The 24,173-nt window shown below is 36.6% G+C and overlaps 2 protein-coding genes across 5 annotated transcripts in view; both read left to right on the top strand.

Annotated features, from left to right (window-relative positions):
• Positions 1-24,173, top strand: part of LOC125271747 (NACHT, LRR and PYD domains-containing protein 12-like) — a 1,137,836-nt gene that overhangs the window by 227,606 nt on the left and 886,057 nt on the right. The gene's annotated exons all lie outside the window — the stretch shown is intronic.
• Positions 2,486-6,480, top strand: LOC125271773 (C-type lectin domain family 4 member E-like). 2 transcript variants are annotated; one of them, XM_048196024.1, is made up of 5 exons: positions 2,486-2,643; positions 3,004-3,417; positions 3,534-3,637; positions 5,489-5,568; positions 5,934-6,480. In XM_048196024.1, the coding sequence occupies exons 1-5, from the start codon at positions 2,535-2,537 to the stop codon at positions 6,070-6,072; spliced, it is 846 nt and encodes a 281-aa protein (XP_048051981.1). In that variant the 5' UTR covers positions 2,486-2,534; the 3' UTR covers positions 6,073-6,480. The 2 variants fall into 2 exon arrangements, with proteins under 2 accessions (XP_048051981.1, XP_048051980.1); XM_048196023.1 differs by having other exon boundaries at positions 5,465-5,568.

Genomic DNA, 24,173 nt, shown 5'->3' with positions numbered 1-24,173 from the left:
TCAGTTTATACAATACAGAATTTTTTTTTAAAAAAAAGTTGTCCTTATCACAAAAAAAAAATATATATATATTTTAGGCACACACAGACATCAAGTATCAGCCTGTGAATCTCAACAACGGTGACAAGCAACATATTCTGATCAACAGATCAACTCTGAACATTAGAAAACAAGCTACTAAAAAGAATTTTGATTGGTGGCTCCCAGAATGCACTGCAACATGCTTTATGATGGCCACCACTGTTGAGATTCACAGGATGATTCTTGATGTCTGTGTGTGCCTAAATGAGCTCTGCTTTTTTTTTTAAAATCAGAACTCTAAAAAAAAAATTGTATTGTAAAAGCTGATCTTGTGCTGTAGAATCACAGTGCTGCTGTAATCAATAATGTAAATCTAACTCAGAGATTGAGCTCTAAATGAGTTCAGTGATTCAGATCAAATAATGTTTATGTAAAAACCAACCAACACCACCTGACTATCTTTTAACTTTGCTTGTCTGTTTGGTTTTAATGCAGGTAAAACTGCCCAAACAAAATCTAATATTAAACAGTCAAGGATCAAGAGCTCAACTAAAATAAACCCTGACCTCGATGATGGTAAATTGTGATTTTCTCCTTTGGTGATTCTGCTTGTTATCATCAGGTGTCTTCAATAATGCTCAATCATCACTCAATTAATCACTTATTTATCTCATTAATGCTTCAGTGGGTGGAATAAAAATATGGCAGGACTTTTACTTTCTGACCCCTGGAATGTCCACCTCTGTTTAGAACACAGCCTCTGAGTGTCGACTTTGAGCGATGTTAACACAGTATATTCCTGTAGGCTATTTTCTCGAAAATGACAAATATTACCCAGAATGCATTGTTTTCTACAGTATATTACTGTTTTAATGGAAAATGGTTTGTTACTGTCAGAATTTGGCTGTTTTTCTACAGCAAGGTCTAACAGTGTACTAAGAGTTTCTTCACCCAACCGGCTACTTGCACAAATGCCATAAACTGTCAGGCATTCACTCTCGCCACCTCTGAGACCAGCAGAGGTTCAGTCTGGACCTGCTGACGGACAGCACACAATCAGCTTGGTCTAAATCATGTCATGATGTAATGTACATCTTTGTTTTCAATAGGCTGTTAAACAGCATGGTCAGAAGTGCTGACGTGTCGTTGTGATCTGTTTAACGGCACTATATATAGACACCTGCAAGAAGTCTAATCGCACCGACAGCTGCATGTGTGTGATACACAGTGGACAGAAAACATGAAAAAAAAAAAAAATGTGAGGGAAATGTGCTAGAAAGTATGTATCACCCATGAAGAGTTGTGGTTCATTGGTTTAATGTGTCTAAACAAACATATGTTGTTTTTTTTCACTCAGAAGCTGCGTGGTTTATTTGTGCCAGCTGAGCTTGCTAAAGGCTCTAATCATGCAGCGGTTTGAAACTTTAGACACTTGTGTTACACTTGACAACCTCCTTCATCTCCTAACCATTACTCAGCAAGCTAACAGAATTTTGTTATAAGAACGTTCTCTAAATATTCAGTGTTGGTTCTGTGAACATTAAAAACATCCAGTTTTCTTGATGTTATAGGAACATTTTTATAAGGTATAACGTTCCTCAAACGTTCTTTCTGTTAATACTTATGTGTTAATACTGTTAATACTTATGTAAAAACTTAATTTTGATCTAAAATTCAACATTCTAGGAACGTTGATTTGTAACATTGCAAGAACATGAAAATGTTCAGTTTCCTTAATGTTAGTAGAATGTTATTTAAAGGTTACGTTCCAAGAACCAAACACTGAATATTCCAACACTGAATATTTAGAGAACGTTCTTATAACAAAATTCTGTTAGCTGGGTCAGGAGATCCTGGGCGACGCTGGTGAAGACCATTAACCAGAAGAGCAGCTGTTTTCATATCACACCTGTCCACACTGATCTTCACCAACCCAAGCTACTGTTGACCACTGGACAGGAAACTTTATAGAGTGTAGATTATGAGCACATACATCTCCAATATTTCTTGAAAACATCGATTGTGTACAAACATTTGATAAACATCATTTAAAAGGGCAGTTTTACATATGTTCTAAATCGTCAACATTTCCTAAATGTCTATTTATCATCTGACAAGAAATGTCACATATTGCAAATAGATTACAGTAAATAACTATACAATCAACAGTAAATTACTGGCAACAGTGTTGCCAGTATTTTACTGTAAAGAGCCTGGCAAGGTCTAACAGTGAACACAAAGGTCTAGTTTGGGTTATTTCAGAGTGTTTGAGTCCATTTGATGGTCACAGATTCCTCTTGTTGGCTTTTGAAGCTGAATGTTTGAATGTACAATAAACAATAGTAGCATGAGTCTGCAGGGAGTGTTTCGGTTGGACTGCAAGTTTTTATTCTTGTCGAAGGAAATTGTGAAATGAAATGACTTCCTGTTTAAGTTTAGCACGAATTGTAAACACTCATTCTGAAGATCACAGCTCATCCGTGAAGACGTACTGTCCAACATAAGAGCCAAATATGGAATTAGACTCTATTTATCAAAATTTTGAATGCAGAAATACTGAGGACACATCTGGACCTCGAACTCTGAATCACAAGCAGAATGAAGGAAAAGATGAAAATCGCAGTAAGTAGAAAATTACTTTAAATCAGAGATGGTGTCGCAGATGGTGTTGTTAAAGATGTCACTAATGTCTGAGGAAGTGAGATACAATTTCAAATAATTTTTCTAAGAACAATTTGTCAATGTTTCTGCCTTTATATTTAATGTATTAACACACACTATTAACACAAAGTTTTTCAGTATGATCATCTTTAGATGTTTTACAGTACAGCAATGTTTGTCTTGTAAAAAAAATACAGTAAAAGCTCTTATTACAGCATTATCTAAAGACAGGGGTAGATTAAAAGGTTAATTTGAATCCCTTTTTTTAAATAATAGCACAGGTATTCACTGATATCTGTGTGTTTTCTCTCTGTTTGTCAGGAGGAAGTAGATGTTTGGTGTTGATGACAGTGTGTCTCGGGCTCATTTGTGTTCTTCTGCTGGTCATCATCATACTGCAGCACATCTTCATCACAGCAGAGAGAGAATCTCTGGTCAGTAGTAACAAGATCACAGCTGAAGAGTTCAATCAGATCATCAACAGCTTACAGGACAATTACACTGATCTAACACAGAAGAAACTGGAGCTGGAGACCAGAGTCAAAGATCTCACTGTTGAAAAAGACCAGTTAAAGAACAGCTTCAGCTCTCTGAGTCAGAAGAAACTGGAGCTGGAGACCAGAGTCAAAGATCTCACTGTTGAAAAAGACCAGTTAAAGAACAGTTTCAGATCTTTGAGTCAGAAGAAACTGGAGTTAGAAAGCAAAGTCACATCTTTGAGTGATGAACTTTTGAGTGAGTACACAACTGTTTTGTCAAAGTAATTTTTTTTTTTTCTAGTTCTCTTTATCTTTACTATATATGCATATAGTTTTGAAAAGTGGTCATGTAAGGAAATCTGTGTGGTCCAGGGTATTTTTTCATATCTAATGAATCGAAGAGCTGGTCTGAGAGCAGGAAGTACTGCAGGGATCGAGGAGCTGATCTGGTCATTATCAACACTGAAGAGAAGCAGGTGAGTTTGTGTGAGAGTCTGTTCATGAATGAGAGGAATCACACTTCCCAGCCAGCAGAGCCATGTGGGGCCCAAATGGGTTTGACCTGGGCTATCTAACTGGGACCCAGCCAGTTTTGCACCCAGTTTCCATGGAGGCCCCACATGGGTTAGCCCAGATGAACTGAACACTGCTCAGTGTGCACACTACAGGCTGTTAAATGAAACACAGAAACATGCTGGAGTTAATGAGATAATTAGGTGATAACGAGCAGAATCACTGAAGGACAGAGAAACAACAAGAACTACGACTTCAGCCACAGCCTTCGATGAAATCAACTGAAGATAAAAGACATTAAATCTCTGAAGATCTGATTAAACATCTCCACAAACAGCTTTACCAGCTTCACTTATCACTAACCAGACTGACTTTATTTCTGACATTCATCTACAAAAGTTGTTATTGAGAATTACCAGAGGTTTAGATGTTGATGATTTGTTGAAAATAAGTTTGGTTTGATGTCACCGTGATCGAGGTCAGCGCTTACTTCAGTTAGGCAGTTTGACTCTTATAACTTTTAATTTTTTCTCTGGCTGTTTGTTATGGCAAGAAAAACAAGAGACAATGTGGTCGGCTGCTAAATGATAAAAATATAGTCATCATTTAGAGGCTTAATTCATTGATCTAATGACTGAACTTTATATGAGCAAAATGTGATTAAATTTGTGCTGGATCTTTCCTTGAATTACAACAATAAAATTGTTTTAATCAGAAAATTTGAAAAACACATTGTTCACTAAACACTTCAAACCTCCTGCAAGATTCACTTACACAGACATCAAGAATCAGCGTATGAATCTCAACAATGGTGACATGCTTCATGCTGCAATGCATTCTGGGAGCCATGGATGAGTTTTGTATGAGGCACCCAGAATGCATTGCACCATTGAAGCATGTCACCATTGTTGAGATTCATATGCTGATTCTTGATGTCTGTGTGCGATTAAAACTCACAGGAGCCCAAAATACGTAAATGGTGTGTTATAAATCGTTTGATGTTCTGATTAAATTCTATTATTCTCTTGCTGTAGAATCATAACAATAAAACAGAATTAATAACATACTACCCGTATAAACCTCCCACATAATATCAATGAGTTAAGCCAATATATGATGATTATATTCTTATCATCAATCATCTTACAGCATCTGATTATATTTTCTCTTGCTGTTCTCGCCATAACAAACAGACACAGCTGTCAAGAGAAAAACTAATGTTAAAAAGTCAAGAGCCTGACTAAAGCACACACTAATCGCCACAATGGTAACATCAAATCAAACTATTACTTTCAAATAAGTAATCAACATCTAAGCCTCTTCTTAACTCTTAATACGAACTTCTGTAGATGTCTGACAGAAATAAAGTCAGTCTGGCTAGTAATAAGTGAAGCTAATGTTGTTTGTGGAGTTGTTTAATCAGATCTTGAGAGATGTAATGTATTTTATCTTCAGTTGATTTCATCCAAGGCTGTGGCTGGAAGTAGTTCTTGTGTTTCTCTTTCCTTCATTGGTTATGCTTGTTAACAGCAGGTGTTCTTCACTAATACAAAATCATTATTCAATCACTTAATTATCTCATTACCTCCAACACTGATTAAGTGTTACATTAAACAGCCTGTAGTGTGCACACTAAGCAGTGTTCATTTAATCTGGGCAAATCCATGTGGGGCCTACATGGAAACTGGGTGCAAAACTGGCTGGGTCCCAGTTAGATAGCCCAGGTCAAACCCATTTGGACCCCACATGGCTCTGCTGGCTGGGTTATTTCTGTTTTCATTCACACACAGAGGTTCATATCTTCAATCGCCAAGGAGAGAGTGTGGATTGGTTTGTCTGACATTGAGACTGAAGGCAGAATGATATGGGTGGATAAATCAACACTGAATCGAGGGTAAGTGAAACACTCACAGAAAACCACTGTGGATGTATTTAAGTTTTAAGACCTTTTAATTCTCATTTAAAAATTAGATAATCACAACCTTCTTAAATCAGATACAGCTCTTCCACAAACACAATTATGACAACATCCACGATTAAAAAAATACTTCCTATGAGTACAATGTATGGATAAAGTCTTCTCTCTTTTGCTTTAACTTCAGCTCTACTCTGCTGTTGTGGTGCTGTGAATATTGTTGGCTCTTTTATGATGAATAGCTTGTTAAGATCCTCGTTTGTTGTTTGCTGAATGGATAAAAACATTTATTCATTAAACATTTGAGATTCAGAATAACTGAAAATCTGACACATTTTATTCAGGTTTTGGTCCAAAGATCAGCCGAATGACTATAATAGAAATGAGGACTGTGTTGAACTGAGCCCTGCAAAAGACCCCGTGAACAACTGGTTTGATCGACCATGCTCTGAGATGAAGAAAGGCTTTTGTGAGAAGAACTAGATTTATCTAGTCTTGTGTTTTTGCTTCTATTATTTCATTGAATCGTTTTAATTGTGAATATATAATTTCTGCCAGCTGATGTTCATATGAATTTATTAAGAAAAATGTAAAATTGTCATTATTTTCTCTGCTGTAATAAACTCACAACATTCTCACGACGAATTAGGGTGATCTGAGACACCAAACCTCTGATGTGTTCATGACTTGCTCCATCTCAAGCAGCTCTATGATAATATGATCTTATTCTGTTATCATGCGTCTCATTTGTTAGTCTGAAGTGATGAAGTGAAAATCATAGTAGATTGCCCTGATTCACCCTATTATTCTGATATTGAGTGTCTGTGAAACTGCCTTTGTGTTGTATTGCTTTCACTTTCAATAAAATGGTCAGTAACCATTATTACTTTACTAAATTGTATTTTTTCTTCTTATTTCATATTTCATTCTTGTGTTCCCAGCTAACAGAATTTTGTTATAAGAACGTTCTCTAAATATTCAGTGTTGGTTCTGGGTACGTAAAAAAAATTCAGTTTTCTTAACGTTACAGGAACGTTTTTATAAGGTATAATGTTCCTCAAACGTTCTTTCAACTTAATTTTGATTTAAAATTCAACATTGTAGGAACGTTGATTTGTAACATTCCAAGAACAAGAAAATGTTCAGTTTCCTTAATGTTAGTAGAATGTTATTTAAAGGTTAGTATGATGTTCCTGAAACATTCTTTCAATCATTCAAACACCTGCTGTGAACAAACACTGAAAGAAAGAGAAATAAGAACACAAACTACAACTTTCTTCAGCCACAGCCTTAGATGAACTGAAGATAAAAGACATTAAATCTCTGAAGATCTGATTAAACAACTCCACAAACAGCATTACCAGCTCCACTTATTACTAACCAGACTGACTTTATTTCTGTCACACGTCTACAGAAGCTCTTATTGAGAATTAACAGAGGTTTAGATGTTTCGTTTCAGATCACCATCATGGATGTTGGTGTTTGCTTTAGTTAAGCTCTTGACCCCTGACTGTTATAGAGCTGCTTTTTTATCAGCAATCTCAAGTGTCTTCAGAAAATATTTCTGCATTGATATAACAGACGAACATGTCAGTTTTAATAACAGACAAACAATTGCTTTATTATAGTTTTCTTTACTTTTGGTAATTAAGTGTTACTTGAAAAAGAAATCATTTTTAACAATGAACTGATTTATGTTGGACTATCCAAAACTATTTAGATGTTAAAATCAACACACTTAGACATCAGCACTCATCATACAATCCTCAACAATGGTGACAATAAAAAAAAAGCTGCATAATTTATTCATGCCACAATGCATGCTGGGAGCCATGAATGTGTTTTGTATGCTGGCATGAAGCATGTCACCATTGTTGTGTTTCATATGCCGAATGTTGATGTCTGTGAGTGTATAAATAACACAAAACAATGTATTAAACAAAAAGATAATAATGACAGTCTTGTAAATGATATTTTCCACATTAGTTGAGTTTAGTACAACATTTCAATTTCTTAAATTAACAATTACAGAAAAAAGGCAGTCACTTATCTGCTATTTAAACTGACACATTGATCTTCTTTATCGGTGCAAAAATGCTTTAAAACATGTGATTGCTGATAAAAAAGGTTATTTTCCAACAGTCAAGGGTCAAGACCTCAAATAAAGCAAGCACAAACTTCCATGATGGTGACCTCAAACGAAACACCTAAACTTCTGTTAATTCTCAATAAGAGCTTCTGTAGACGTGTGACAGAAATAAAGTCAGTCTGGTTCAGAGGTGTAAAGTCCAGGGGTCAGAAAATAAAAGTCCTACCATATTTTTTATTCCACCCACTGAAGCAGTGTTAAAGTTAAAGGTGCCCTAGAACCAGTTTTTACAAGATGTAATATAAGTCTAAGGTGTCCCCTGAATGTGTCTGTGAAGTTTCAGCTCAAAATACCCCATAGATTTTTTTTAATTAATTTTTTTAACTGCCTATTTTGGGGCATCATTAACTATGTACCGATTCAGGTCGCGGCCCCTTTAAATCGCGCGCTCCCTGCCCCCCGAGCTCTCGACGATAATACAGTGCATTTACAAAGTTCACACAGCTAATATAACCCTCAAATGGATCTTTACAAGATGTTCATCATACATACTGCATGCATACATCAGATCATGTGAGTATAGTATTTATGTGGATGTTTACATTTGATTCTGTATGAGTTTGATAGTGCTCCGTGGCTAAAGCTAACATTACACACTGTTTGAGAGATTTATAAAGAATGAAGTTGTGTTTATGAATTATACAGACTGCAAGTGTTTAAAAATGAAAATAGCGACGGCTCTCTTGTCTCCGTGAGTACAGTAATAAACGATGGTAACTTTAACCACATTTAACAGTACATTAGCAACATGCTAACGAAACATTTAGAAAGACAATTTACAAATATCACTAAAAATATCATGTAATCATGGATCATATCAGTTATTATCGCTCCATCTGCCATTTTTCGCTATTGTTCTTGCTTGCTTACCTAGTCTGATGATTCGGCTGTGCACAGATCCAGACGTTAATACTGGCTGCCCTTGTCTAATGCCTTGAACATGAGCTGGCATATGCAAATATCGGGGTCATACATATTAATGATCCCGACTGTTACGTAACAGTCGTTATGTTGAAATTCGCCTGTTTTTCGGAGGTCTTTTAAACAAATGAGATTTATATACACTCTTAGCCCAGATTTTATATTTACTTAAAAATATAATTACAATATACTTAAAATATTTGAGTTTGGTTGCATTACTTATAAAATATAAGTATATTCTACTAATTTGTGGGTGTATTTGAATGTTTTAATAAATGTAACTTAAATGCACTTAAATTATGAAGTTTTTCTCCTGACCACACCTCCTACACACTGGTTTGCGGCAGGTAATGACGCCATTTTGTCGTGGTGTGTGTGAATTCAAGGAGCTGTTGATGAGCAGTTGGAACATTTGTTTTGGCTGTTCTACAGACATTTTTTCCAAACATTTACCTTTTAATAGTTTTTCACCAAAGGAGAAAATCACAATTTTTAAGTTACCATCATTGAGGTCAGGGTTTGTTTTAGTTGAGCTCTTGACCCTTGACTTTTTAAATATTGGATTTTGTTTGGGTAGTTTTAACTGCATTAAAACCAACCAGACAAGCAAAGTTAAAAGATGATCAGGTGGTGTTGGTTATGTTTTCACATAATCATTATTTGATCTGAATCACTGAACTCATTTAGAGCCCAATCTCTGAGTTAGATTTACATTATTGATTACAGCAGCACTGTGATTCTGCGGCACAAGATCAACTTTTACAATACAATTTTTTTTTAAAACGTTGTTCTTACCACAAAATATATATATATATTTTAGGCACACACAGACATCAAGAATCAGCCTGTGAATCTCAACAACAGTGACAAGCAACATATTCTGATCAACAGATCAACTCTGAACATTAGAAAACAAGCTACAAAAAGTAAAAAGTTACGTAGTGAGAATAAAGAAAATTACTAAGACAATTCAGCTCATAATTTATTCATGCAGCAATGCATGATGGGAGGCATGGATGAATTTTGATTGGTGGCAAGTTAATTTGCTTAGTACATTGAACTTAAATATACTAGGTGTAGTAACTACAAAGTAATTAATATTACAAAACATTTTAAGTTAAATGAACTCGAATAATTAAGTTAACATTACTTAATTTTTTTAGGGCAACCAGTTTCCTCAAATTTTTTAAGTAAATTCAACTTATCCGGGCTAACAGTGTAAGAAGGAGGAAACAATGGAGTTTGAGACTCACTGTATGTCATTTCCATGTACTGAACTCTTGTTATTCAACTATGCCGAGGTAAATTCAATTTTTGATTCTAGGGCACCTTTAATAAGATAATGAAGTGATTAATTGACTGATGATTGACCATTATTGAAGACACCTGATGATAACAAGCAGAATCACCAAAGGAGAAAATCACAATTTTTAAGCCACCATCGTGGGGATGAGTGTTTGCTTTAGTTGAGCTCTTGACCTTTAACTCTTTAATATTAGATTTTTTTTTAATTGTAAATTTAATTTCTTCAGATCTCAACAGAGGAGGATTAAACAACTCCATATACAGAAGCTCTTATTGAGAGTTAAGAGAGAGAGTTTTTTTATGTGGTGATCAGTGTTTACTTTAGTTGGGTAGTTTGACTTGTCTTTGTAATGTTAGAGTTTCTCTGGCTGCTGTAACTGAGTTAGTTATAGCAAGAAAAGCAAGAGAAGACACAATCTGATGCTGTGGCTGCTTCATGATAATCTTTGTGCATTGGCTTAATTCACTGATCTTATAACTGAGTTTAATATGAACAATATCTTACTAACTTTGTTTTATTGTGGTTCAAGTAAAAATCCAACAATGTTTTAGTCAGAAAATCTGAAAGAGTTTTAAAACAAGTTTTGAATGAGATTTAAAGTGTTTAGTGTACAATGTGTTTTAAAACTCCTTCAACTTTTCTGATAAAAACCATTTTATCATTGTATTTCTATAAGACATCCAACAAAAACTTAACATTTTATTCATATGAAGCTCAGTATTTAGATCAGTGAATTAAGCCACTACAAGACGATTATATTCTTATCATAAAGCAGCTAACAGCAGCTGATCACATTTTCTCTTGTCATTATTGCCATAACAAACAGCAACAACAACCACACAAAAACTAACACTAAAAAAGTCAAGAGTAAAACTGCCTAACTAAAGCAAAGACTGACCTCGATCATGGTGACATCAAACCAAACTATTATTTTCAACAAATCATCATCATCTAAACCTCTGATAATTCTCAATTATAACTTGCCTGTAGTGTTCACACTGAGTAGTGTTCATTTCATCATGGGCTAAACCATGTGCTAAACATGGGTGTGCTGGCTGGGAGGTGTCCGGCCAGCAGGACCGTGACAGTTAAGGGGTTAATCATATCTTCAGAGATTTAATGTCTTTTATCTTCAGTTCATCTAAGGCTGTGGCTGAAGAAAGTTGTAGTTTGTGTTCTTATTTCTCTTTCTTTCAGTGTTTGTTCACAGCAGGTGTTTGAATGATTGAAAGAATGTTTCAGGAACATCATACTAACCTTTAAATAACATTCTACTAACATTAAGAAAACTGGACATTTTATGTTCTTGGAATGTTCCAAATCTACATTCCTAGAATGTTGAATTTTAAATCATAATTAAGGTGAAAGAATGTTTCAGGAACATCATACTAACCTTTAAATAACATTCTACTAACATTAAGGAAACTGAACATTTTCATGTTCTTGGAATGTTACAAATCAACGTTCCTACAATGTTGAATTTTAGATCAAAATTAAGTTGAAAGAACGTTTGAGGAACATTATACCTTATAAAAACGCTCCTCTAACGTCAAGAAAACTGGACGTTTTTTACGTTCCCAGAACCAACACTGAATATTTAGAGAACGTTCTTATAACAAAATTCTGTTAGCTGGGGAGATAAAGGACAATTTACTCTCGTACCAAAAGAAATACCAAATACCAAAAAATAGCTTTTTTACTAAAGCTGTACAACTATTGAACACTTCCTGACTGGTTCCTGTATATAAATGTATATAGATTATACTTATAATGTATAAATATATATAAATTATACTTGTAATTAAAAAGTTTGTTTGCCCATATAATCTTTACGGTACAGTCTATGGGTATTAGGTTAGCTAATTTGGCTTGCTGTCCACTGAGGAGGGGCTCGATGAAGCATCTTCAACTCGAGCTCTGATACCCCCCGAGTAGGGATGGGCAGGATCGATATGAAGTATCGATATATCGATACTGATGTTGAGTATCGAAAGAATCGATACTCAAAATATACTAAGGTGTGTTTTTTTTTTTACCAGTGATTTTGTTTAATTAACAATAAATTTTATGCATGCAGTAGGCTATACATTGAATTGGACAAATAACCTATGTTAGCGAATAATTGTGTAGTAGAACTATTTTCCTGCTCATCTGAACACGCAAATGCTGCAAGTCAGAACCAATCAATCACAGAAAGCATTCACTCACTGCCGACACTACATTCAAACGGCTGCATGCATTTAATATTGTAAAAAAAAACATTGATGCTTTTGGGAAACGCAGCCCTGAACAATTCTTAACAGCAGACAGAACAACATAATATGTTTACGTTATTTCACAACAAACAAAATGAAATAGTATCCTACATAGTTTTTGGAATTACATTTATTTAAATTGAACATTAAAAGTTCGTATTGATGTTCTGTTCTGTTCTACACTGTCAGAATGCAAAGTTTGCATTTTATAGGTGCAACAGCCTGTCACTGCAATGGGACACTTACAGAGTTGTAAAAATGCAAGTGTTTATAGAGCTTTATTTTGATTCTGAATACTTTGCATTTTAAAATAAATTTCTAAATGTCTGTTCAGTCAATCCATATAACAAAAGACACAATTTAATAACTGTGGAGTGATGGTATTTAGTGATAAAAAACAGCTGCAAATGATGTACAAAATAAACTCATCTTTGCCCAATAAAATGTACAACACTTTGTTTTACTACAAAATTATATATTTTTTTCTAATAAATTTAACTTACAGTTGAACGTTTTCTTGTGATTTTGGGGCATTTGAGTTCCTGAACATGATGCATAATAGGATACCCTTAGCCTTGAATACTGCTCCAAAGTGTGGGTTTAGTGTGCATTAGGGGCACTGAGTTTTGGTGTTTTTAAGGCATTGGATAGTCTTGCACTTTTACTTCCTGCAACCAGAGCTCATCAGCACACGTCAGTCACAGCTGTCACGTGACATATGACATCATATGAGCCGCAGAACTTTCTTGACCAGACAGAAATCATGATTACTATGTTCATACTTAAGGTTATGCATTTGAATAAGTAATAAAGGAGTACTCCAACATGTCTGCATGTCACTGCATTAGATAACATATCAAAGCAAGTGTCATTTATTTTAAAGAAAGCACTTTTCAAGTGTGTGTGAAGAATCAGTGGATGATAGTTAATGTGATGAACTCCACCTGTGGTTATTCTGCTTGAACACCTGTGAACTTGAGGAGAACTGACGTCATCCATTAAAAACAGCTGATTCAAAGACACTGAGCAAATATGATTAAGAAAAATCAAGTCAAGAGAAAAGATCCTGCAAATGACCATGCAGATATAGACAGTAATATTGATAATTTATTGATTTCAGTAACTAATTCAGACCTTAAGTGTGTCTCTATCAATGAGCACATGCGGTGAAACCATCAATGTCATTCCAGCAGCGCCACAGAGAAGATGCTTCAGGTTGGATGACTTTGACCTCTTGGCTTCACATGATTTTCAGGATGTAACTCAACAGCGTCCTCTACAGGTGGAGCTCCATACATACTCAGATCTGCTTCAGGAGCACATGAAACCAGAACAGCTCCAGCACATTTACAGAGACAATTCAAGCCTTAGATTCAACACTTCTGACAATAACAGTGTATTAAATATGTTAAAGGTGCCCAAGAACATGTTTTCAAAAGATATAATATAAGTCTTAGGTGTCCCCTGAATGTGTCTGTGTAGTTTCAGCTCAAAATACCCCATAGTTTTTTTTAATGAATTTTTTTAACTGCCTATTTTGGGGCATCATTATAGAGAATACGAATCTGACGTCACGCCGCGTTGAGTTCTGGGTAACTTCTTTGTTTATACGCCATATTGACAGGATCACGCAGCCTTTCCGTAATTGAGTTTAGTGCAGTAATTTGTTTTCTGTCATGATTGTGAAAAATTTCACCATTGTATGTCATTAATGCTCCATCGATAATGGCGACAGTGATAATCGTTCTGAGAGAGAACTGGACAACGAACAACGTTTTTTTGCCTTTTCTACGTGTAAAAACATCAAGGGAAGCAGTTCGAGGAGATGACGAGAAGACGCCGGATGGCAAATCTTTTAGTAATGGCACTGATTAAACCCACTGCTTATCACTCAATAAAAGAATCACATTGCTAAGTGTTTTTGACATTTTTGGTTTAATAATTAACATTACCTTTTGCGAGTCTAACTCTCACTTCGCTCGTGAATTAGTAGAACTTGAACGGGGACATTCAAATGCTTAACAAGAATGAAGAAACGCTTAATTCACTGAGACAAAGACAAAATTCTGTACATATCTGTTAAAGCATACTGTGTGGAGAATGCGCTGCGTTCATATTCAGGGCTCGTCTGCACATTTTTAATATAATGTCATAATACACTAAGCCAGCGTTTTTAAAATGTGCCCTTGCAGGGAGTCACTACTAAACTGTTAACAGGCTCCTAGGGTTTTGATTTTGGTTGTGTTGAAATAAATATAAAAATACAGTGTTCGTGTCCATCTGTCCGCTGACTTCGACCCATAATCTCTGATTCTCTAGGATCGTGGAAAGGAATATTTACAATGACAACAGTTGTATGCCTACTCAATATGCTCGTTTAAGCGTCATTTAAACGTTTCCAACAAATAAATTAATCGACTTCTCTCAACTTGTTAAACACATAGATTTATTTGAATATTCATATGCAGCAGCAGCGAGCGTCCAGCGTGCGACACGGTAAACAGATGAACATTGTACACGAAATTCTACAAAACTTAAGTGAAAAAAAAATATAAAATTATCATGCGATGCTATAAAATAGCTTCGATAACATTAAAAATGTGAATGTTCCACTTAATGGCAGAAACAAACCAAAAGGTAAGCAAGTATCCATATTAATTTCAGTGCAAGTAATAGGGGGCGATCCTGTCAAAATGGCGGCGGCGCCCCGGCATGCAACGCGGCATGACGTTGGTTCGTATTCTCTATAAACGCGCCGATTTATGCAGCGCGGCCCCTTTAAATCTCGTGCTTTCCGCCCACGGAACTCGTGCTTGCCTTAAACAGCTATAAACAAAGTTCACACAGCTAATATAACCCTCAAAATGGATCATTACAAAGTTTTCGTCATGCAACATGTCTAATTGCGTACGTAGAGTATTTAATCGGATGTTTACATTGATTCTATATGAGTTTGATTGTGCTCCATGGCTAACGGGCTAATGCTACACTGTTGGAGAGATTTATAAAGAATGAAGTTGTGTTTATGAATTATACAGACTGCAAGTGTTTAAAAAATGAAAATAACGACACACAGCAAAATCCCCAGTGTTAAATGAACACCCAAAGTGTACATATGACTCCATCTTGCTGGGTGTTAAAAAGTAACACTGAAGCAGTGTTAAAGTTAATGAGATAATTGATTGATGATTGAGTGATGATTGACAATTAGTGGAGACACCTGATGTTAATAAGCAGAATCATTGAAGAAACAACAAGAGAAAAAGAGAGAGACACAACAACTACAACTGACTTCCAGCCATTAAACATTATTACACTTATTATTAACCAGTTTGATTTGATTTCTGTCATACATCAACAAAAGTTCTTATTGAGAATTAACAGATGTTTAGATGTTAATGTTTTAATGAAAGTTTAGTTTGAAGTCACCGTGATGGTGAAAAGCATTTCCTTTAGTTGGGCTCTTGACTTGTTTATTAACATTAATTTATCTCTGGCTGCTCCATCTTTGTGTTTGTAGAGCACATTTGTTATGGCCAGAGAGACTATGATCTGAGCTGCGTTTCCCAAAAGTGCTGTGAGCCAAAATTCAGCTAGTTTAGGTTTACAATGTTTTGGGAAGCACAGTCATAATGGTTGTTTTCTCATTGTGAAATGGCAAGATTCGTTGGTGACATCCAGTATTAACTGGTGATAGAGATGTTATATTATTTCTTTATAGTAAATCTGTTACTGCTTGAGATCCAGCAGAGCTTTTATAATCTGAAGGGTTTTTTTTTTTTTTAAACACACACAGACATCAAGAATCAGCATATGACCCTCAACAATGGTAACAATCAAACAAAGTGCTTCATGTTGCAGTGCATGATGGGAGCCACCAATCAAAACTCATCCATGGCTCCCATCATGCATTGCTGCATGAATAAATTATGCAGCTGAATTATCCTGATAGATTGTTCATGTTTGCTTTTATTTTTCTGTTGTTTTGTTGTGACAGTAGCTTGTTTTGTGATGTTCAGAGTTGATCTGTTTGTCAGTATTTTGTATTTATTTATCGTCACCGTTCTTGAGAATCAGATGCTGATTCTTGATGTCTGTGTGTGTTTAAACACTGAAGCTTCAGTGCATAATGTATTATTCTTTAAAAAAAGGAACAAAAGGTCATACTGCTGTTGGATCCGAAGCTGAAAAAGCACAGGACTTCAATCATTAATACTAAAGCTTCACATCAAGCACACAATCAGAGATTTTGACTCTAAACAACATCAGGTCATCGCATGTTGATAATATCATAAAATTATATTGGGACTGGATCATATTTTCTCTGTCCATAACAAATGTGCTTTACAAACACAAAGTTGAAACAGCCAGAAAAAAATTAATAATAAAAGGTAAAGAGTCAAGAGCCCAACTAAAGCAAACGCTGACCTCTTTCATGGTGACTTGAAATGAAGCATTCATAAATCATTAATTAACACCTTTTTTCTCTCTTTCCTTCACTGATTCTGCTTATTAACATCAGGTGACTCCACTAATTGTCAATCATCACTCAATCATCAATCAATTATCTCATTAACTTTAACACTGCTTCAGTGTTACTTTTTAACACCCGGCAAGATGGACTCATATGTACACTTTGGGTGTTAATTTAACACTGGGGATTTTGCTGTGTACATATAGTTCCCAACGAAGGTATTGTTTAGTGTAAAACATGCTGAAGATTAGCAAACAGGCTGTCGATTAATTAAACGATTAGATATTTCCCCACAAAGCTGTTTAATCAGCATAGTGAACCTCTCATCCATTGACATCAATTCAAAAAACAGCCTCTGCTCTCCTTCCCTGCGTACAGCCAGAGGTGGAGCGTTAGCATTAGCCGTTACGCTTTTTTGGCTAAAGGTTGCAGGCCTGCCTTCCAGTGTCTTTGCCTTTGCTGCTGCAGATAGCCCACAATTCTTTGCGTCACTGTTAACAACCGTCATTTATTTGAAAAAATAAATAAAAATAGCTGGCAGATGTACATATACATTACAAGTGAAGATGTGGTGTTTAAATGTAAGTAATTTCAAGCTTGTTTTTGTTTTAAACTCTTCTTAATATCCTCCTCTGTCTCTGCAACAGATATCTGTTGTACATACACAAGCATTACCCAAAATAAAACAAATAAATACATTTTCTTTTCAAATTACTTTCCAAATTTATAAATCTTTTTCATTCATTTAACTGTTGTGAGAGCGCAATGATGTGGCCGTGAACGTGTTGGCATAGCAACGTGATACTTCCTGTTTCCTTTCCTGCCTGTTTGTCCTATGAAGTTTAATTCTGGTTAAGGACACTCTGTATACCACATCCTTCACAGGATGTGTCCTCAAGAGGATACAGCCTTTGAAATTAAATAAAATGAGACGCAGCTAGAGTCACCCTGGTGAAGACGGGATGTCCATGGGGCTAACCAGATGTTCAACACACCTGGAAGAAGATGTAGACCAATTAATGGTTTAGGTTTAACAGAAGAATCCATTTGTGTGAGGATTTTATTTGATTTAATCAAACTGTCGGGTTGAGTATTGATACAGATTAATTTGAAAATATTTAAGATATGTGTAAATCAGAGAGGAAAATCTTTTGAGTAATTCTGTAGATTAAGGGCTATTATTGAAGAAATTTGAGGGTTTAAAAAAAATCTTAATGCAGACATTAGATCTATAGAACTATATTAATAGTTATATGGCTAAATAGCATAACCACATTTCTGACATACTGATAAAGCTTTTATTGTTTTAGTAAATCTCAGAACATGAATTAAAAACAAGTTATGTGGGGAGCACAAAGCTTAAACTTAGACCAAGAAAGATGTGATCAAAACATGTTAAACTGGGAACATGATCAGTGGATCCATTATTAACTATTACGCTCTGCCAAAATTACCTAAATTGGCTCTGGCTTAGTTTCAAGATTTAATGCCACATCAGCAGCCTAGGCTATTTTTATGGCAAAAGCTGGGTCATATAGAACTTAATCTTAATCTAACAATAGATTAAAATTATAACATTTTTATCTGGTCAGATCTTATTAAATAGGTCATTAAATAAAGCTTACTAAGTAAAACCATTGCTTGCCTGCATTAAAAGCTAACAAAATATGATTAGGAAGATAAATGGAGCTGGGCATGGATGGATAACAAAGGCTGGATATAGGTGTCATGATTGTATGTGTCATCCTGATAATATTTATATTGATGTGTGTTTGGCTTTGTATTTTGAAATTTTGGCCTTTAGTATCTGGGTTATCAAATGATCAGACTGAACAACAATGATGAATGTAAAGCCGAGTTCAGACTGCACGATTTTAGCCCCGATTTTGGCTCGCCGACAGGTTTTGAGAAATCGCCGACAAATGCCCGAAATCACAGGCAAATCGGTGCTCGTTCACGCGAGTGACAATCACGCAGTGTGAATGAGCAAAGACGCGATCTGAGAGAATCGGCGACGAGTCGCCGACACCCGTGAGATATTTGGCATGCTAAATATCTGGACCTGTCGGCGATTCAAAATCCTGCTGTATGAAAAGTGTTCTGACTGAAAACTACATCGGCGATGACCGACAGCCAATGAGAGAGCAAGATACAGAGCAGCAGGGAGTTCAGGGAGGAGTTATAGACCACAACATCAGCAAGCATGGCTTCATTTCAGATAAACATTACAATTTTATCATACAGAAGCAAAGCACAAACATTTGCTTGACCATCAACAGCAGCACATTGAAAAGTTATGTATTTTGCTCCAACTGTCGTTGCAGAACACACAATCCTTGTTCTTCGCGTCTCCCCAAACATTTCCTTCTCCATATTCTTCTTTTCTTTATGTTGTTTTCGCTGCAAATCAGCGCAAGGCAATTCGTATTTCAAACTTCTTGAGGGCTACTATTTTTTTTGTAATAATAGGAGAGGTATTCAGTGATATCTGTGTTTCTGTCCTGTTTGTCAGGAGGAAGTAGATGTTTGGTGTTGATGACAGTGTGTCTCGGGCTCATTTGTGTTCTTCTGCTGGTCCTTATCATACTGCAGCACATCTCCATCACAGCAGAGAGAGAATCTCTGTTCAAGAGTTACAAGAACAATCAGACAATTAATAGCTTTCAGGACAATTACACTGATCTAACACAGAATACACTGCAGTTAGAGACCAGAGTCAAAGATCTCACTGCTGAGAAAAGTCAGTTACAGAGAAGCGCTGATTCTTTGAGTCAGAAGAATCTGGAGTTAGAAAGCAAAGTCAAAAAAGCAAACTCCAAACAAGGTTAGTACACAACTGTTTTGTCTAAGAAATAAATTTTTTCTAGTTCTCTTTATCTTTACTGTATATGCATACAATTTTGAAAAGTAATAATGTAAGGAAATCTGTGTGGTCCAGGGTTTTTTTTCATATCCAATGAGTCGAAGAGCTGGTCTGAGAGCAGGAAGTACTGCAGGGATCGAGGAGCTGATCTGGTCATTATCAACACTGAAGAGAAGCAGGTGAGTTTGTGTGAGAGTCTGTTCATGAATGAGAGGAATCACACTTATTCCTGTTTTCATTCACACACAGAGACTCATATCTTCATTCGCTAAGGAGAGAGTGTGGATTGGTTTGTCTGACATTGAGACTGAAGGCAGAATGATATGGGTGGATAATTCAACACTGACTCAATGGTAAGTGAAACACTCAAGCAAAACCACTGTGGATGTATTGAAGTTCTTTTAATTCTCATTTAAAATGTAGATAATCACAACCTTCTTAAATCAGATACAGCTCTTCCACAAACACAATTATGACAACAGCCACAATAATAATAATAAAATACATCCCATGAGTACAATGTATGGATAAAGTCCACTGTATGGATAAACTTGTGTTGCTGTGAATATGGTTTGCTCTTTTATGATGAATAGCTTCACTGTTAGACCTTACCAGGCTTTTTTACAGTAAAATACTGGCAACATGCAGAAACCAACTGCCTCATATTGTCTGACTACTATTTCACAAGTAGCGCGGCAAAGTACGCAGTACTCGTTCCATATCTAAGGTAACCGAGGTTACGTTAGTAACCAAGTACGTTCCCTTTCGATACTACACTCGTACTGCATCATACGTCATATTATACATAAGACACATAAGTTCAATCACACCGTGCTACGCAGGGGGACGACCGAGCATCGGGACAGAGCACTTGAAAAGGGCTCGCAACAGATACGCATAGGACAGGATAGCCCAGACAACGGGGACTGAAACACTGTAGTCATCCTCCCAAAGGGCAGTGAAGGCCTAAAGAGGTGGATAGGACCTTAGGGATGTATCCATGTCTTGGTTTCAGACCTTGGAGTCGTTAGGCCCAAATGTAAGACAAGAGGGGCTCACAGAGAGTGCCTTCAAATCTCCCACACGCTTAACCGATTCTAAAGCAAGCAGTAAGGCAGTTTTCATTGACAGGGGTTGTGAGTCGGCAGTCTGGATTGGTTCCTTTAAGGCCTCTAAGAACCACAGACAGGTCCCAGGTAGGAACCGTGAGGGGACAAGGAGGATTCAACCTCCTGGATCCTTTCAGGAAGCGAACAACAAGGTTGTTTCTACCTATCGACTGCCCTGCTATAGGAGCATGAGAGGCTGCTATAGCTACGACATAGACCTTAAGGGTAGAGGGAGTACGGCCTCTATCCATTAAGTCTTGAAGGAAGGACAATATCTGGGATATGTCACAAGTCAATGGGTCCTCGCCCCAGGCGGCAAAGACGGACCATTTAAAAGAGTAGAGACATTTCGTTGATGGAGCTCTAGCTTATGAGATAGTGTTTAAGACATTCTCTGGGAGGCTTGCGCCGAGAACATTGGTTGGGTCCTCAACAGAGGAGCCACCAGGAGGACCTTGTGCGCACCCTCCCTGATTCGTCTGATAACCTGGGGAATCAGAGCGATCGGGGGAAAAGCATAAAGGAGGAGGCTGGGTCAGTTGTGGGCCAGCGCATCCCTGGCTTTTGAGAAATATATTGGGCAATAATAGTTGTCTTCTGAGGCGAAGAGGTCGACCTCTGCCCTCCCGAAGACATGCCAAATTTTCTGAACTGTGCGGGGGTGGCGCAACCATTCCTCTGAGGGAAGGTTGCTCCGGGACAACATATCCACCCCTGTGTTCAGTACGCCCTGTATATGCGTTGCTCTCAGTGAGAGCAGGTTGCATTGAGCCCACTCTAGGATGTTTTTTTGCTAGAGTGAAGAGGGGCTTTGAAGAGAGCCCGCCCTGGTGATTTATGAAGGACACCACCGTCATGCTGTTTTGAGCGAACAACGACCATGTCGCCAGGCTTGGGACGGGACCTGTGGTTTCAGCCAGAACTGCAGCGGGCGCATACGAAACAAGCCCAGCTGCAGAGCTGCAGATGGTGAGACAGTATATTCCTGTAGGCTATTTTCTCAAAAATGACAAATATTACCCAGAATGCATTGTTTTCAACAGCATATTACTTTTAACGACATATTATGTGTAACACTCTAGTTTACACATTTGTGTCAATATTGCATAAAAATGTGTTGGAAGAATTCAATTGTTTTACACATATTATGTGTAGTTTTAAAATGAACACAACCTGTGTATTTGTTCACAGCATCAACACAATCTGTGCAGCCAAGAACACCTGTAATGTGTTTATATTAAACATTTACACATCTTTGTGTTAATTTCAGAGGTGAAGACTAGACCTCCAAAACCAAGACCATTCAAGACCAGAGGTGTGGACGTGACCAGACCTTCCAAGACCAAAACCAGACCATTCAATCAAGATAATTCATTAATCGTGTGACTATTGAACATTAATGATGAACACCTGCTGTTAACAAGCAGAATCACTAAAGGAGAAAATCACAATTAGGTCACCATCATGGAGATTCGGGTTTGCTTTAGTTGGGCTCTTGACCCGTGACTTTTTAATATTAGATTTTGTTTGGCTGCTGCTGTTTGATAAATCCTTGGGATTATACTGATAAAGCTGATCTTCTGCTGTAGAATCACAGTGCTGCTGTAATCAATAATGTAAATCTAACTCAGATATTGGGCTCTAAATGAGTTAAGTGATTCAGAACAAACAATGATTATGTGAAAGCATAACCAACAACACCTGATCATCTTTTCCCTCAATCTTACCACCTGAGTATCTTTTATCACTCAGTTACAACAGCCCAAACAAAATCTAATATTAAAAAATCAAGGGTCAAGAGCTCAACTAAAATAAACCCTGATCTCCATGGTGGTGACTTAAAATTGTGATTTTCTGCTTTGGTGATTCTGCTTGTTAACAGATCACCTTCCTGACACATTTAACAAATGTTTTTTGACACATTCTGAATGTCTGTGTTTGACACAGTGAATGTGTCAAAATTAACTCAAGTGTCCCAAAACACAAGCACTGATGTGTAAGACTTTTTTTTTTTTGACTGGACTTGACAAAGAGATCATTGCAAATTTATGTTCAGAAGTAGCACAGGTGTTTTATTAGTTGTTGTTTTCCTCTTTCCTTCAATGATTCTGCCTGTTAACAGCAGGTGTTCATCACTAGTGCTTGATTAATGACTTAATTATCTCATTAACTTCCCTCTTGAATGGTCTCGGTCTCAGTCTTGGAGGGTCTGGTCTTGACTACACCTCTGGTTAACCTTCCTGACACATTCACTGTGTTAAAATCATTGACTCAATGAATGTGTCAGAATCAACACAACAAGTGTTGTCCCTAAACTCACCCATTGATGTGTATGAATTTAACACAGTTTGAGTCAGTTTTAACACGTCCTTTCTAAGAGGAAATTTTTTTTACAGCAAGGTTTAACAGTGTTGTTAAGATGCTCGTTTGTGGTTTTCTGAATGGATAAAAACTTTCATTGAACTTTTGGGGTTCAGAGTAACTGAAAATCTGGCACATTTTATTCAGGTTTTGGTTCAAAGATCAGCCGGATGACTATAATGGAAATGAGGACTGTATTGAACTGTTCTTTCCACATGACACTGTGAACAACTGGAATGACGTGCCATGCTCTGACAAGAAGAAAGGGTTTTGTGAGAAGAACTAGATTTATCTAGTCTTGTGTTTTTGCTTCTATTATTTCATTGAATCATTTTTATTGTGAATGTATCATTTCTGCCAGCTGATGTTCATATGAATTTATTAAGAAAAATGTAAAATTGTCATTATTTTCTCTGCTGTAATAAACTCACATCATTCTCACGATGTGAATTAGGGTGATCTGAGACACCAAACCTCTGATGTGTTCATGACTTGCTCCATCTCAAGCAGCTCTATGATAATATGATCTTATTCTGTTATCATGTGTCTCATTTGTTAGTCTGAAGTGTTGAAGTGAAAATCATAGTAGATTGCACTGATTCACCATATTATTCTGATATTGAGTGTCTGTGAAACTGCCTTTGTGTTGTTCTGCTTTCACTTTCAATAAAATTGTCAATAACCATTATTACTTTAGTAAATTGTATTTTTGTTCTTATTTCATATTTAGTTCTTGTGTATCTGCTTTATTGCAATATTCCTGCAATATACCTGGAATGCAAAACCTTGAAAACCTGCTGCAGTTTCAGGACCACAGTCTAGGAGTTTTTTGCGACAGCGCCACCTAGCCAATTGTACTCCAACAGAGGAGACCTGATTACAGTTTCAAACAAACAGATGCCAAAACTAGACCCATGGAAATTATTTTTTTATTATCGGTCAACCTTATTGTTAATGTAAGAGTGGGTGCGGCCGTTTTAAAATTGTGTGCGATGCTTTCTGTGTCAACCAGAGGTGTAGTCGAGACCGAGACCATTCAAGAGGGAAGTTAATGAGATAATTAAGTCATTAATCAAGCACTAGTGAGGAACACCTGCTGTTAACAGACAGAATCATTGAAGGGAAAACAACAACAATGACAAAATA

This window comes from Megalobrama amblycephala, linkage group LG7 (assembly GCF_018812025.1).
Source record: "Megalobrama amblycephala isolate DHTTF-2021 linkage group LG7, ASM1881202v1, whole genome shotgun sequence".
In the NCBI taxonomy this organism is placed as follows: domain Eukaryota; kingdom Metazoa; phylum Chordata; class Actinopteri; order Cypriniformes; family Xenocyprididae; genus Megalobrama; species Megalobrama amblycephala.
The sequence above is the reverse complement of the archived record's forward strand: the minus strand, read 5'-3'. Positions and strand labels throughout refer to the sequence as shown.

What these genes read in the sequence shown, in the direction of transcription:
- LOC125271773 (XM_048196023.1), top strand. Translation starts at nt 2,535, where the DNA reads ATGGAATTAGACTCTATTTATCAAAATTTTGAATGCAGAAATACTGAG. An exon ending in TCAACACTGAAGAGAAGCAG is followed by an intron (nt 3,638 to 5,464) that starts GTGAGTTTGTGT and finishes ATTCACACACAG; the next exon opens with AGGTTCATATCTTCAATCGC. An exon ending in AAATCAACACTGAATCGAGG is followed by an intron (nt 5,569 to 5,933) that starts GTAAGTGAAACA and finishes CATTTTATTCAG; the next exon opens with GTTTTGGTCCAAAGATCAGC.